Here is a 14,534-nt window from a genome sequence, read left to right on the forward strand (position 1 = left end):
TTGGCACCTAGTTGAAGCAATTAACTTTAGTCTCCTTCTCCTGTAAGCTGGTGTTTTCTTTTCGTTTTGCCATGTTGCTGCTCTCACTCTCTCCAAGAGCAAAATCAGTTTGTGTCCAGCTGTTTTTTTCCCTGAACTTTACAAGTTTCCCTCATAGCCTGTTTAGCTATGTTGGAGCTCAGTCCTTCAGTTATCTCTGTAACTGGTAAATCCTTAATTATGTTCTCATTATTATTGAATTCTCTTTAAAACATTTAAATGTCCCTTTAAAACTATTAAATGCCACAAACAATGAGTGCCTTTTGAAACATATATTTATTTTATACCATTGGTATCATTCACTTGAGTTGCAGGGATTTTTTGAATCAGAATTGGGAATTTTTTATTAATTTACAGTTTACATCTCTGTGCACTAGCAAAAAGAGAAACAGAATTTCCCTGGAAGTTTTTACTGTTTTAATACAGACCCAAGGACCAGCCTGTATTGCTTCCTAAAGCCACACATTTGAAATTTTTATTCACGACAGAAGTCTGAGGGTTATTAGGATGAGAGGCCCCTAGATATCTCCTTGAAGAGAAGTTCCTAGGCAGACTGGCAGCAAGGTTGCAGGGGCCAGGAAACTCGATGTGTTGCTGGCCAACCTTTTTTAAGTGGTGAAGACTTGATTTGCACCAGTGCTTATTGCTTTTTCCCTTGATGACAGCAACCACAGCACTGGTGTCTTTGCAAGATGGGCATAGCTGTACGTCTCCATCCCCTGCCTTGAGGCAGTGATGAGTTTGCACAGCCTCGGCAGGCTGCTGGAGCTCTTCACACCCTCTTTTGAGTGACATCAGGGGATTTCAGTTAATCTGGTTCATTTCGCCACAATTGGACAAGCAAAGTTCAAACTAAGTTTCCAGCTCACATATATTTAATTGGGTATGTATACTCACATGTGCATGTGCACTCTCACACCCGTGTGCGTGTATAGACTCAAAAGTGTAAGGCAATAAAATGTGATTATACAAATGCAGCTGCTGCCTGTACGCATCTTTGCAGGCAAGTGCTATACAGTGAAATTACAATGCATGTTATCTACATGTAGTTGAGGCAGTGCAGCTTTTCTGTGAGCCAAGGTTTAGTAACCCAAAAGCAATTTGAAAAGTTTTAAAGCCCCATGGATAGCCAGTGCTGCTAGGTCACATATCTAATCCTGAAAATTTATTGCTGTTTTCCTTTTGTGCATCTTATAGGCTTCAAATACAATTTGAAGGATTCAGAAATTCTTTTTGAAACAACTAGCTAGTTTTGTTTGATGTTAAAGAAAAACAAAATAAGAGGTGTGGGGTGGAGGAGAGCCCAATCTCTCACATCATCTGAGGAGGAAGTGAGAGAGCGAGAGCTGATACTCTGATACCTCTTATCCCTCAACCCTTGGTTATGCTCAAGGTATGGAAAACCAGCCTGGTCAGCTCTTCCTCTCCGGAGGATAGGGAAGGGAGGCGAAGGCTTGGGCCCACGTTTCCCCCGTGCATTCCCAGGAGTGCTTTAGCTGCCTGGCTTTCAGGCGAATTACCTAGGCAGCTTTCCTATTTAGTTGGTTCCGCTTTACAAGAGCAAACATTTTGTGGAGAAGGGACTAAAACGTGGCGTTGCCTTTCTCTCTTGCACCATGAGGGAGTTCTCAGGTCCAAGTGCTCTACTGAAGGCTCGAAAGATGCAGTGTGGAGCTGGAGTGACTCTTCCTCACCTTGGTATCTGCTTAACTTGCTGCTAGGAGCGGCCTTTTTGAGGGAGATGGATTTTTGTTGCCAAAGCGTGAAACCAGTTATTTATGCAGTGCTGTACATCTGCATGCCTGCGCTGATTTGGGATTACCTTAACACACTACCTTAAACATTAACACACTACCTTTAACATTACCTTAACGTGCTGGCAGCAGAGGATATGGGGCGGGGGGAGAAAAAATCAAGGCCTCAAATACACAGTAGTTTTTTTTAACGTTCCCAGAGAGTTGCTTGTGCGCAGGGTTTGTGTCTAACAGCTGTGTTGTATAAACCTCCTAAGTGCCGGGGACTTCCCATGTTAAAAATACCTGGGAATGCGGGAGATGGGGAAAGGAACGTTTTTAGGGTGGGGGAGTCTATAAACAGTGTTGAAACCCTTATTGCTAGGAGTCTGGAAAGGAATCTTGCCTCTCATGAGATGTTCAGGCTAACACAGATATTGTTGCCAAAAAAATACATGTGTTGAAAATGGGACCGTTTGGTGATGACGAGGAAGTGCCCGTGACTTGTGTTTGGGCCTTCTGTTGTCTTTGGAGTAAATATATATTGTTACGTGAGTTTGATGGGTTTCATTTCGTGTCTCCTGTACTGACCGAACTGTGTGCCTCTTTCTGATTTATTTATTTATTTATTATTCACAGGCTATTTTTATGTAACAATACTTTTGCTCTCCATCCTCCTTGCTCTTTGTACAGACTCTGTTTTCCAGCCTCCCCCCCAATCAGGGATTTATTGATACCAACGATTCCTTTGTCCCTAACTGAAGCTCGAAAAAGGTTGCTCTGCGTTATATTAGGTTGGCTGCTTTTTGCACAGTTTCCCCTAGGCAGCATCAATGCTTTCAGGAGATTTCTGCACGTCCATTAGGTTACTTCTGCCCTTCCTTGGCCATAGCCCCTTGCAGAGTGTTTTCCTGTATGTGTTTCTTTTTTCGTAGTTTGTGTGAGCAGCTGAAGAGTTGCGCCGCCTTTGAAAGTTTCTCACGCAGTAACACAGGCGAACTCGTTCTTCTCGCTTGGCACTTTGCTGACTGCAGATCCTCAGGCTCTGAGGACACGGTTCAAAGCTTCTGTCCTGGGCAGTTTCTTGTATTACCCAGAAATAATCCATCTGTGCAGAGCTGGTAGGCTATTTGTTAGAATTTGTGTTTGGCGTGGATGCAGCATACAGAGAATGGGAATGGGTTTAGGACTCCTGTGATAGGAAAATTCTGTTGTTTGGGTTTATTTCCTTTTTATGGAAACTGGTTTCCACATTCTCATTGTGTTACTTGTGTAGTGCCTTACTGAGATGTGGCTGAGCAAAAGGAGAACTGGCTGGATCCAGCCTGAACCTCCAATGGGTTTGGAAACCAGAGTGACTCTCTGTGTGTGTTTGTGTAGCTTCACCTGTGACGGATTCTGCCTTTGAGTCAGAACTTCCCGGTGATACCTTTAACATTCCCTTTCCTCCCTTCCTTCTCCTCTATCTGAGATGTGGTTGCGAAAGGCGTTCAGCTTCATTTCAGTTGGGTTTGAGTCACAACTTCGTCACTTTTAGGCTAATGTTCATAACGCTGAAGACTGAGAGTTGTTGGGAAATCTGAAATCACTTGTTCCCAAGCTCCGTGAGATGAGCTCTTTAGGAGTGACTTGAGATTCAAATCTGCATTCAGATAGGAGCACAACTAAGCTGTTTCTTAATTTTAAATGCAGGAATGAGCTCGGTAATTTCACAGAACGGGCAGGGAAGCAGTGTGGCAGTTGTCATTAGCAGCCCCAAGCGGGACCGCAGCCTGCCAGAGGTGTCTGAGATCGCTGGGATGCCCTTGGTACCAACACTTAACCCTTCTAGGATTATATCAGAGCTTTCTTTAATTTGGAGGGTTGTTGCTGACATTTTGATGCATGTTACCCTTTTCCAGTATTTATTACTGATAGTAATGCCACTGAATTATTTTAGTGTTCTCTATTACAGACCTGACAAATAAGGCTTGAGCAGCTAATGCCATCAGGAGCTGAAGGAGAAATTCCTGACTGTTATTTCTGAGTTGGGGCTTAGCTGCAGTTTGGGGAGCTGTTCAGTGATATTGCAGCTTTTACCGTGGGAGCCAAAAATGTTGGCTTTGGAGACCTTTCTTCCTAGCTTTACTGAACTGGCCAAATGAGAGATAGCATTAAGTTCAGGGTGAATATAGTAAGGAATGGTGGGGAAAGAAGTTGTGGTGTCCAGCTGGAGTGTCCCACAAGGCATCTTCTGGGATACCAACAGTGGCTGCGTGCCTAGGGTTACACTGGCCAAATACGCCTTTGGAGAGGCTGATAGAGGAGGTTGTTTCTCGTAGAGGAGGGGACTTTCCAGGAGTATCGAAATAATTTATGCATATGTCAGTTTTGAGAATTAATAATCATGTTTTAATTTTGTTTTATATTGCAGTGTTCTAATATTGCTTTATATAATGTGTCTCATAATAAGTGAGTCTAAATGAAAGCAAAAGCTTATTTACTGCATAGTCTGAAAGTTAGAAGTAATGAACACTTGGTCCCCTTTCTGCTAGTACTAATTGTATATAGCCAAGCTTATTGTGCATGTGAACACAATTTACACATTTTATGCTGTTTCTAAATAACTTATTTTCTGTCCACAGATGCACATATAATTAGGGAGGGGGATAAGTTGTGTTATTTAGCAAAAACAATAGTCATTCTTGTGTTGCCTATGCACAGCAAGATGCTGTGAGACTTGGAATAATGAAAGCACAAATTGTAAAAATAAATGTGGGGGGAAAATATAGATGTCTTAGAATTGTGCTGGTGTCTCCGAAAAGCTGCTGCTCTGCTGCTTTAGACACTCTGGAGAAAAAATGTGATGTGTGTTGAAGGAAAGTTTTTTGCATTATTTTGCTGTGCTCATATTTCCCAATAGGTTATTTGTTAAAACCCTGAGAACCACTTAGTAGATACCATTAAAGATGTATTTTTTTTCCATAAATAATAATAATTTGTGTGCTGTCTTTGTAATAGTGGCAAGGTTGGATATAGAGGCTTACTAAAGCCCACTAAACTGTTCAGTCACTTGTCTTTGTCCTTGACCATCATGTAATGGTTACATGTGTGCACCTTTCTTAAAAAAGAGTCATTCTATTTATAGAAACCTTGTTTGTTTGTTTGTTTTTTCCCATGGTGGTCAAAAATTTATAAAATTTATAAAAATACCTTTTAAATAGCTGGTCCTACAAAGGAATTATCATATTAAGAACTTACGTTGCCACATAACGGTATGTTACCACACAAAGTGACTAGTGTTTTTGTGGCTCCTTTTGGGATCAAATGCATTATGCTATTGCAGTCACTTAAGTGATGTCAAATCACAACTTTCATTTTTGCACTGAGCTTTTAATTTTAAAAATGCTCTCTATCTCTTAATAGTTCTGCTGCCCTAGTTTGGGGGTTATATATCCTTACTGCATGCCTTGATATTGTAGGATCTACTGTATAAATTGTAATCTTTTACAGAATAATGATCTGGCAGTGCTGGAGATGTAGAATAACTTTTCACAGCATATGTGGAACTCTAAAAAACTGTTGTGTGCTGGCTATGCCTCCACTTTTCTTTATATGTTAACTTGTGAGGTAGCCTGCATCTCAAAAACTTCGTGTAGCCTGATGTTTTTTTTTTCTTTTTAATTGATTCTTAGTAATTTTTATTGACATCAGGAAGCTGTTGAGCTTGTATTCTTTGTTGGTACATGTGGCTGCCATTAGTAGAGTCAGCATGATTATATGTCCTTTATATGTTCTGTCTCTTTTTCTCTCTGGACAATTAGCTTCCTCTCTCATTTTAAAATAAAACTGCATTGAAGAGGTTCTCATAATGGCCTGGTGATCCTTTAGAACGAAATGACTCTTCACTGTCATTTCAAATATGTCTTCACGTCATTGAGTGACTTGAAAATACCACATTGGAGAGTTTTAATTTATGGTTTTGCAGTAACCAAAATAGAATTTGCACTGAAATAAACTTATATTCCTTTCCTAGCCTGCTTTATGAAAGAGCCGGTGTGTGCCTATTGACATTTATTGACCAATTTCAATAGCTGGCTAATAGGAAATACTAAGCTGTATAGTATGTAGCTATATATATTTCAGCTAGCATACAGGAAGGATATTAATAGTCCAAGAAGAAGCAAGCTGATTTTTGTTCACACTTCGATGGCACGTGTGTATAACTCTGCTTGCTTTCTTCTTAAAAGAAAGAAGCCAAATAAATAAATCTGGGGAGGTTACCCAAGATGATATGGTTGCATACAAGACTTTTGCTGCCATTGCCTTGCAAGGAGAAAACTCAAGTTATTGTGAAAAATGAAAGGGCTTGAGGTTGAACAGTTAAAACAGTAATGGTTTCAAAAGCACGTCCTTTTCTGTTTCTGCAAGTAGCTCTCATTAATGAAAATATTCTCTAGTTAGGGTAGTGACTACACTTGTGAAGTGTTTAACTGCTATTTAAAGCACTCTTTGGAAGTTGGGGAGGTTCTCGTGTTTGCATCATCTTGGGTTTCCTGGTTTCTTAGAAGGGTAGGTAGGATCCAGTGACTTAAGTGAGACTCCTTGAATGGCCTGTCATCACCGCTTAGGAATTTGGGAATACCACAGTCTATATGGGAAAAAAACAGCTGTTGCATTTCCTAGAGTGAGGGAGTAGGAGCACGTGACAAGATCCTCCCTTGTTAAGCTGCTTGGCAGAAGAGGAAGATGCCCTTCATTTCATGAGTTTTAGTCTGTGCAGAAGCAGGGCGCAGTTAAGCTCCAATGCAAACACAGATGTTGCGGGTCACAGATGGCACCGGGCTCCTCTGCTGAGGTCTCCTGGAGTCTCCACCAAGGATTTCAGTGGGAGCAGTTTGGGCCTGAATGTGTGTCTCACAAACAGGCCCAGGTTCAGTACCAGTTCCTTGGAGCAGGTCACAGCAGCCCCAAAGCAGAGGCAGTCAGAGGGTTTTGGGCAGAACGTCACTGACCACCCGTTTCACTTCCTTAAAGACCAGTTGGTTTAAATGCTAGACACCAGAGCACTGCCCTGACTTCCCAGTTTTAGATACTTATTTCTCCTCTTAGTCTTCAAAGTGTTTCTTATTTATTTTTTTTTTTCCGAATGTGTCGGCTATATAAATTGCATGAAAAGGTTGTGTTTTATGCTCCATTTTTATTGCTGTTTTTCTTTCTGAGCTCGTATTAGCCATGTTTACCTTTAATTGCTGCTGGATAAATGAAAACGTAGGAGTTGCAAGCACATATCCCTGCGATGAAGCTGTTTGCATTCCTAAGTTGTGCATTTATTTATTTATTTATTTTGCTATTGTACTGTGGAGTCTTTTGCCTCTTCTAATTTGCCGTGACGTGGTCAGTGCTGTTTCCTTCCGGCCGCTTGCAAGCTTAGGGTAGAGATAAGGATATTTTACAAGGCATTTTTGAAAAGAAGCTGAAGAACAGTTTCATGCAAGAACTCTGTGACTTTTGGTGACCATATAAAGTATATTTATTTGTTTTACCTATTTGACTCTGTATGTATCAAGATTGAGTGCTTTTCACTTGGGGAAAAAATAACCATTTTGCAAAAATGGGATTGTGTGTAAGGAAGAGAAGGTGATAGCTTTTGAAGTGTCCTATAGGTAGGTCAGTCTGGGTTATGATTTTTTTTTTTTTTGCTTTGCACCTTAGAGATAAGAATTATTAATGAATATGAAAATGATTATATGAATGAAAATGAAGAGACGAACTTTTTCATTAACTTTCATAACTTATCTTTGTTTTATTTTCAAAGTTTTTCGTAGTAAAAGACTTAAACTGATGTCTGATTTCCTGAAAGTTTCATTTTGCTTTCCTAAGCGTACTTCTTCCTTCTCTTTTAAAAAACAGAAACAACAAAAAAAGCTGTATGTATTAGTAGAAATAATATCTTTGAAGACAGAGATATCAAACTTTATTAGAGTGTGTTAGAAATACTTGTAATTTGGAGCACACTTTATTGTAACTTCTACTATTTCATGTGGCTAAAGAAGTTGCATTTTATTTATTTATTTATTTATTTATTTATTTATTTCCTCTCCACAGTGATAAAACGCTGCCCAAGTGGGAAGAACAACTCAGGAAAGGATTTCCCTTGCTTTGTTTACCTTGGAGAAGAGAAAAACCCAGGAAGGCTGGCGATCTAAGAAGTACTAAAACCAATACTTGATCTATTTTTGTGACTGTTTTTCTACCCAGCTGGATCTTGGTACCACTCTTCTGCCCTTTTACATCTGAGAACACTTTTTCTTCTTATGTGGAACTGAGACCTGGGAATGCGTTATTATGGCAGCAGTTGTACAGCAGAATGAGCTTGTATTTGAATTTGCCAGCAACGTCATGGAGGATGAGCAGCAGGTATGGGGCAGTGTGAGAAGTCGCATTTGTACAAGTCGGTGCTATTTGTATTATGAAAAACCCAAGAAACACACAAAAAAAGCAATTATGGTTGCAGCAAGTCTTTCTACTGTTTCAAAAGCTTCCCGTTGCTTCCTGTAACTTGTGTGAGCAGAACAGAAATCGGCTGAAATGTTTTAACTTCTGCAGTGTTGCAGAGACCTTCCCCTCTGTAAAATGCTGTGCCTGTGTTGCTAGTCTGTGCCAGTAGATCCATTCTTGATGCAGAGGTTGTGAAATTCTGGTGTGTGACAGTTCTTTTAACTTTTCTAGTTGTTTATTCTAGTGTGCTACGATAAATTGCTGAATAAAAGCAACTGTCACACTGTGAATGACTAAAAAAGCTTTAGAAGCCTCTGCATTTTTAGTTTGTCTTCTAAATTGCATTACCATGTATATGCCAGCTATTCAGAACCAAGCCTCATAATCATTTAAATCGTTTTCTTTCGCATTGCAGGGAAAATATATCTGTTTTCCTCTCATGAAACTCTCAGGTGTAGATTTGTTTAAACCGCATCCTGTAAGTCCTGACGCTTCCGGGAGGGATTCCTACTTTTAAAGTAAGGCCACTCCTCCTTAGGTGGTGGTTAATGGTAGGGGTTTGCATTTGTTAACAGGAAAACAGGTATCTCGGTACTAGTGAGAGACAGTCCTTAAAAGGTTGAGAAACACTTGCAGGCTTTTTTTGTGTGTGTGTGAAAAGCTTTTTTGTCTCGTTTTTCGAAAACGCTTTTGGTTTTATGATCTTGTCTCTGGGTTTTCCGTATGGGCTAATCCTTGGCTGCCATTGGCCTGTTTCTGCTGTCAGAGTCATATGAGCATTTCAATGAACTGAGTGTTTTCTGTCTAAAATGCTAACTCAGTTTTGGGTGGAACTAGTAATGTAACTTCCTTCCCTGTATTTTTCCAGAGCTTGTGGTAGCCTGGGGATTTAGATATGGGAATTGCATAAACATAGTGGCAAATACGCCTCATGTATTAGCTCTGTTTATTGTTTGTTGCTGTTCTTAATTTACAAGCGAATGGGAAAGGGAAAACTGAGAAGGGGAGGCCTCTTCACTGCAATTCCGTAGAAGGGGTAGAGTGCAGGCAAACGTGGGTTTGTTCTGTTTGTCCTTGCATTGTGCCTATCACAACTTTTTTATGTGGTCAGCTGAAGAACTTCAAAAATACGACAGCAGCGCAATGAACCCTCCCTAAATATAGACTTCTCCAGCCCAGAACTAACTTAACCTTAGCGTTTACCTCCTAAATAAGTCCTATTCTAGACTAAGCCTAAGGGAACAAGGTGTCCTGGAGCATATTTTAGAGGTGAAGAAATTGAAGCTGTGGAAGCCAAAGAGAGAAAGTGTGTAGCGGAAGGTCCCGTGTCCCAAACACAGGGATGCAACCAGCTCCTTCTGAATCAACAAGTGGATTGTTGTGGTTCAGATATGAAAGATTCGGGCAGGTGCATAGATGGCTGCATGAAGATAGATCTTAATTTGGTAAGCAGGAAAGATTTGATGATCTGGAGAAAGATTTAGCTAAGACAATGGTATGTAATATAACATTAACCATAGTATAACATTAGCAAGAGTAATTACATGTATATCTGCTTCTTATAACAGAGGGAGCTGAGCTGCTAAAGCTTTTCAGTTCTGCAAAGATATATTGTATTTGGGGATAGACATCACAGTTTGTTTAGCTCTGAAAGTGCTCTGGTTTGATCAAAAAACGTTTTATTTGTTTTCGAACTTTGTCACAGCATGAAACATGCCTTTTTATACAGAGCTCAATTAACTGATCTTTGAGTAATTATTTTTGCTATGGTCTTGAAAGCTGTAATTTAAAGAACTTAGTCTAGTTGTCAAAGCTTTATCTGGAGCCCTTTGCTGCCAAGAACTGTCAGGAGCTGGAGGAGCTGTGGGAAAAGCTTTATGGTCTATATTGCAGTCACCCTCAGTGTTCTGGGGAAGTCATAATTCATGGCTATTAATTTATTGCTAAAAGTCTTGCTTAAACAGCAATAAATTATGAACAAGCTCTTTGTAAACATGAACCTTCAGTCAGTGGCAGATACCAATGGGAGGGACTTGATCACATCATTCCCCATGACTGGGAAACGTTCTCTCCTGTCAGCTTTATCCTGTTCAGTGTAGAAAATACTGTGGGGTCTGGGGTGTTTTTTGGCTCTTTTCCACCCCTATTTTCTGTGTGTTTATTTGTGCTGTAGTGCACAGATGACTAGGAAGAAATGGGATGAAAATATCTTTGTAATTTTGAGAGGGGAGCTAGTGGCTTGCACTAGCACTGCTCATAACTACATGGGTTTTCTGGACAGCTAGGTCCTTCCTGCATGTTGGAGGAGCCAGAGTCAAAAGCCCCTGCTAGGCTGAGGCCCTAGTTTTTGGCCATTTTCAGCTCCTACAGAAAGTCCCACCTTTTGGCCACTTCCAGTTTTGTGAAGGCTTTCAGTAAATGACTGTGAGGTCTGTAAGAAGGTGTCTCACTGAGAAAGCAAGGGGCATTTATCTGCTTCCAAAATCCCGCAGTGAAACTGGGTCACTCCTCACATCCCAGCCACGGGAACACCTTTAAAGTCAAGAGGTGGCCTGTGCTGCTGGCCCAGAGGAATCTCCATCGAGGAATGTGAGCGGCAGAAAACTGAAGGCTGTTTTTTGGTCACCTAAATCACTCCACCCCATTTTGTGAAGGCGTTTCTTCAAAATGAATGACAAAATGAAGCTCAAGTTCAAATTTTGTAGCTCTTACAGAGCCCATTTCTACGCCGAATTTGTCCTGGTTGATTTGTTTGTTCCGCGTATGTTAATCGGATGCCTGCCTTCCCGCATAGCTTCCCTAAAATGCTCCAAGCCAGTGAGAAGCTGCTCACCATAGCTTTTCTGGAGAAATTCTGAGTTGTTTCTTACAGGGCTTGCTGTATCAGAAGACGGTAGGTGCAGTAGTTGGTGCCGGAGACTTGAGGAAGCTTCTAGCAGTAGCTCAGCTCCTTCCTTTCTCTAGCAGATGTAGCAGATGCCAAGGGAAAATACAGTGGAGCTAGGATGCCATATTCTAACTTTATTTTGAAGGTGGCAGGAGCAAGATGAAGCAGCAGAAGTAGGCAAAAGGAGAAACACAAAAACTGCTGCTTTGCCTGTGTTGCTGATTTATTGAAATTCAGAGCTTGCTTTATTATTTTTTAATTTCAATAAACATATTCTCTACTTTGCACTTTTTTTGTGCATGTTGAAAAAAAAAGTATTAGAAATTATTTTGTGATTTTTTTTAAAAAAAATTGCTATTAATTGAATCACTGCCTTCTAACTGAAAACAAGTAGTCCTTAATTTAAGACTTTACTGTTTTTCCCCAGTAATTCTGTTTGTACATCTGTATCAAAAGGAGCTGTAGTAAACACGGACTCTTCTGCAGTTCTAAATGTGTACAGTGTCATTACTGCATTAGTGGAGTTCCAGGAATTTTAGCTTGGGATTTAGACTTTTTAACGAAGTCAAGAAAATTACAGAAGCCTTGAAATTCAGTTTTGCCTTTCAGTGGTTGCATGTGTATTGGGATGTACTAATAGCAGCTTTTAAAACTGAGCGGTGTGATTTGGAAATCACAACTCTTTGCAAATATCATACCAAAAAAGTGTTTGATGACTATTTTTGAGAAAAAAAAGTGTTTCAAATAAATTAGTTTGAAATTGTATGCATTTTTTTTCCTATGTTTATCCTTGCAAAATAGATGACATCAGATCACACTGACAAGACCAGTTGCTGCTAAGACTCAGCACTGCAGTACTGCTCAGTATCATGGGAAACAGGTTTTGGTCACTGATATGAAGCACATTTCAGTAGTGAAAGAAGGATTGGGCTATTGTAATTTAGGCTTCCCAGCAGAGTTACTGACTGCTAGCATAGAGTATAGACAAGGCTTTGAAAGACTGAGATAAAAGTGCGTAAGAATCAGTTGGTTTTTATCTGTTTCCTTTAATGTTTCATTTTGAAACAGCTTTTGGTGATTTATCCTGACTGAAGAATGAGGGAGTTGGAGGCATTTCTGCATCTCAGGAGGGAAGTCAGTGATGTGAAGTTTAGTTGTTAGGGAAGGTCGGTGCAGAGCCAGAGTATTTTTCATTTTTAATCCAGAAGGAGCTACTAAGCAGAGACACCCATTTGGGCAGTCCCTCGGGACGCGTGACATCCTGCAAACTTTGCAGCTATGAAGCAGAAGAGGAGGGGAAGGGACAGCTCATTTCAGAGGCACTGCAGGGAGGCAGCTGGCCCCGTGCAGATGAACATGAACATAACTGGTGTCTATGTGGGAAATTGGCATCCGAGTACCTGGCCCCCACCTTTTGGAGGCAACAGAGAGAAATGGGTATTTTTAGGGTGCAATTTATCTAAAAACAGAATGCACTTGTTTTCTTAAATGTAGCTACATAAATGTGTGTATAATATGTGTAATTTACACTAAACAAGCTCTATGTATAATATGTGTAATTTACACTAAACAAGCTCTATGCTGAGGCATATAATGGAAATTGGGATGCTTGAACTTTTTGTAGCTTAAATTTTATCTCAGTAATGTGGTTGTAATGGACCATCTTCCTTCTAGGTCATGTTTATGGAACATGTTGTGGCAAACAACCTTAGTATGCACACAGTATTTTTTCTTCTGTTTATAGTGCTGTATCCTTTTTGCTCTTATTTAATCGCATGTATTTGCTTATTCTTGCCTGGAAACAAACAGCATATGAGTTGTTGGTGTCTCTAAATAAGCAGGATGCATGAGGCAAACACCCACCATTTCTGGGAAGGAGCTGTGACCCATTGAGTACCAGTGGTTCCCAGTTTTTCAGCCCAGGCAAGACACGGCCTGACGGAGGCAGCCACAGAAGATCTGGGGTGGAAGCTGTGCCCTTGCTTGACTCAACACATGCCCATCATCTGGCATCCGCATTGCCTGAGGGCTTTAGTTAGTCTGCCTCTTGTTTATTTTTGTTGATCTCGTCCCATGTTGTCCATGTTTTATTTTGAAGTTTCCTTGATGGAATAAGGTATATATATATTTTTTTTTTCTTTTTGTTTTGTCATTTTTGTTTAGCAGCCAGGTCATGATGGAAGCCCACAGAAATACTAGTTTTATTTATTTATTTCTAAATTCTTCCCTTTTTCCTGATTGCCCTTTACCACAGTTGCTGTTGAGCCATGTTTTATAACACACTGAGCAATTGGAAATGGTAATTGCTGCCTTTCAGAACCTTTAATCACACTTTCTACTTTGCTCACCGCCCAGACTCTTCTCTTGGAGATACTTAAGCTGTTGTTTATATTGGGCTGACAGCTCTGGTTTCTTTGGGTTGTGCTGTGCGTAGTGGCGAGATTGAGAGACAAGAGCAACGCCTAAGCAAACTCATCATCGTGTGATTTCTTGTGTGGTTAAACAAGCTGCTTGGTTTGTGTGTGTCTTTGCTCTTCTGTGGAAGGTGAGACCAAGCGCACACCTACTGTTTTTCTTGTAGAAACATACATTCGTGCAGCCTCTTTTGTTTCTGTTTTTCAAGGGTTGCAACATTCATCATCTGGTTTATTTTTGCCTTATAGTTACACTAGGCTTTCTTTGAGCCAGCTCTGCTACCATCAGCTATGACTTTCTTCCTGCAAATGACATTTTAAAAGACTTGCTTTGAAAAATATTGTGTCTATAGTAAACAGCACTTTATGAAAACCTCTTCCTGTTGAATGGCTGCTGCCTTCTGAGGGAACATGCACGTTACTGCTGTTATTGGTCAGATTCTGTCTTCTCAGCTGCCCTTTTCTTCTGTATCTCATATAAAGTAACTTGCAAAAGAGGAGGATGAGAGTAGACCTAGGAAGGAAAAGGGAGGGAGCAATGTCAAGTGAATAAAGTCATAAGAAGTCAAGAGGGAAAGTATTGTGGCATGTGTATCAACAGCTCACTGTTAGACCTTTGGCTACTGCAGTGGTGACCCCTAAAACAGCTAAAAAAGTCATCTTCACCGGGTGTCCCAGTGTCCTGCTTGCAATACCATCCTGTGTCATAGAATCATTATGGTTGGAAAAGACTTTTGAGATCATCAAGTTCAACCACAAACCCCTCTTCAGAATCACATGTGAGAGGGCAGAGTCGGTGTATTGGGATATTCCAGTGATGCTCGGCAGCTGGCTCGACAGCTGCTCTGTTTGGGGTGTTGAAAGTCAACCTGCTCTTTGGTGCTCCTCCCTGATCAGCTAATATTCAGTAGGATGGGTCTGTTGAATTATTTATTTGCATGTCATTAGATTGCATAAAATCTTAACTATTTTAATATTTTT

At 40.4% G+C, this 14,534-nt stretch overlaps 1 protein-coding gene across 1 annotated transcript in view; it reads left to right on the forward strand.

Annotated features, from left to right (window-relative positions):
• The first annotated feature begins 7,836 nt into the window (after positions 1–7,836).
• The window catches only part of ELF1 (E74 like ETS transcription factor 1), a 34,675-nt gene continuing 27,977 nt past the window's right edge, over positions 7,837–14,534 (forward strand). Inside the window, exon 1 of the mRNA XM_010220777.2 lies at positions 7,837–8,171. Within this exon, the coding sequence (XP_010219079.2) occupies positions 8,100–8,171 (72 nt within the window). The 5' untranslated portion in view covers positions 7,837–8,099. The remainder of the gene's footprint in view (positions 8,172–14,534) is intronic.

This window comes from Tinamus guttatus, unplaced genomic scaffold (assembly GCF_059628265.1).
Source record: "Tinamus guttatus ecotype Peru unplaced genomic scaffold, ASM5962826v1 Tinamus_guttatus_pri_ptg000394l, whole genome shotgun sequence".
In the NCBI taxonomy this organism is placed as follows: Eukaryota; Metazoa; Chordata; class Aves; order Tinamiformes; family Tinamidae; genus Tinamus; species Tinamus guttatus.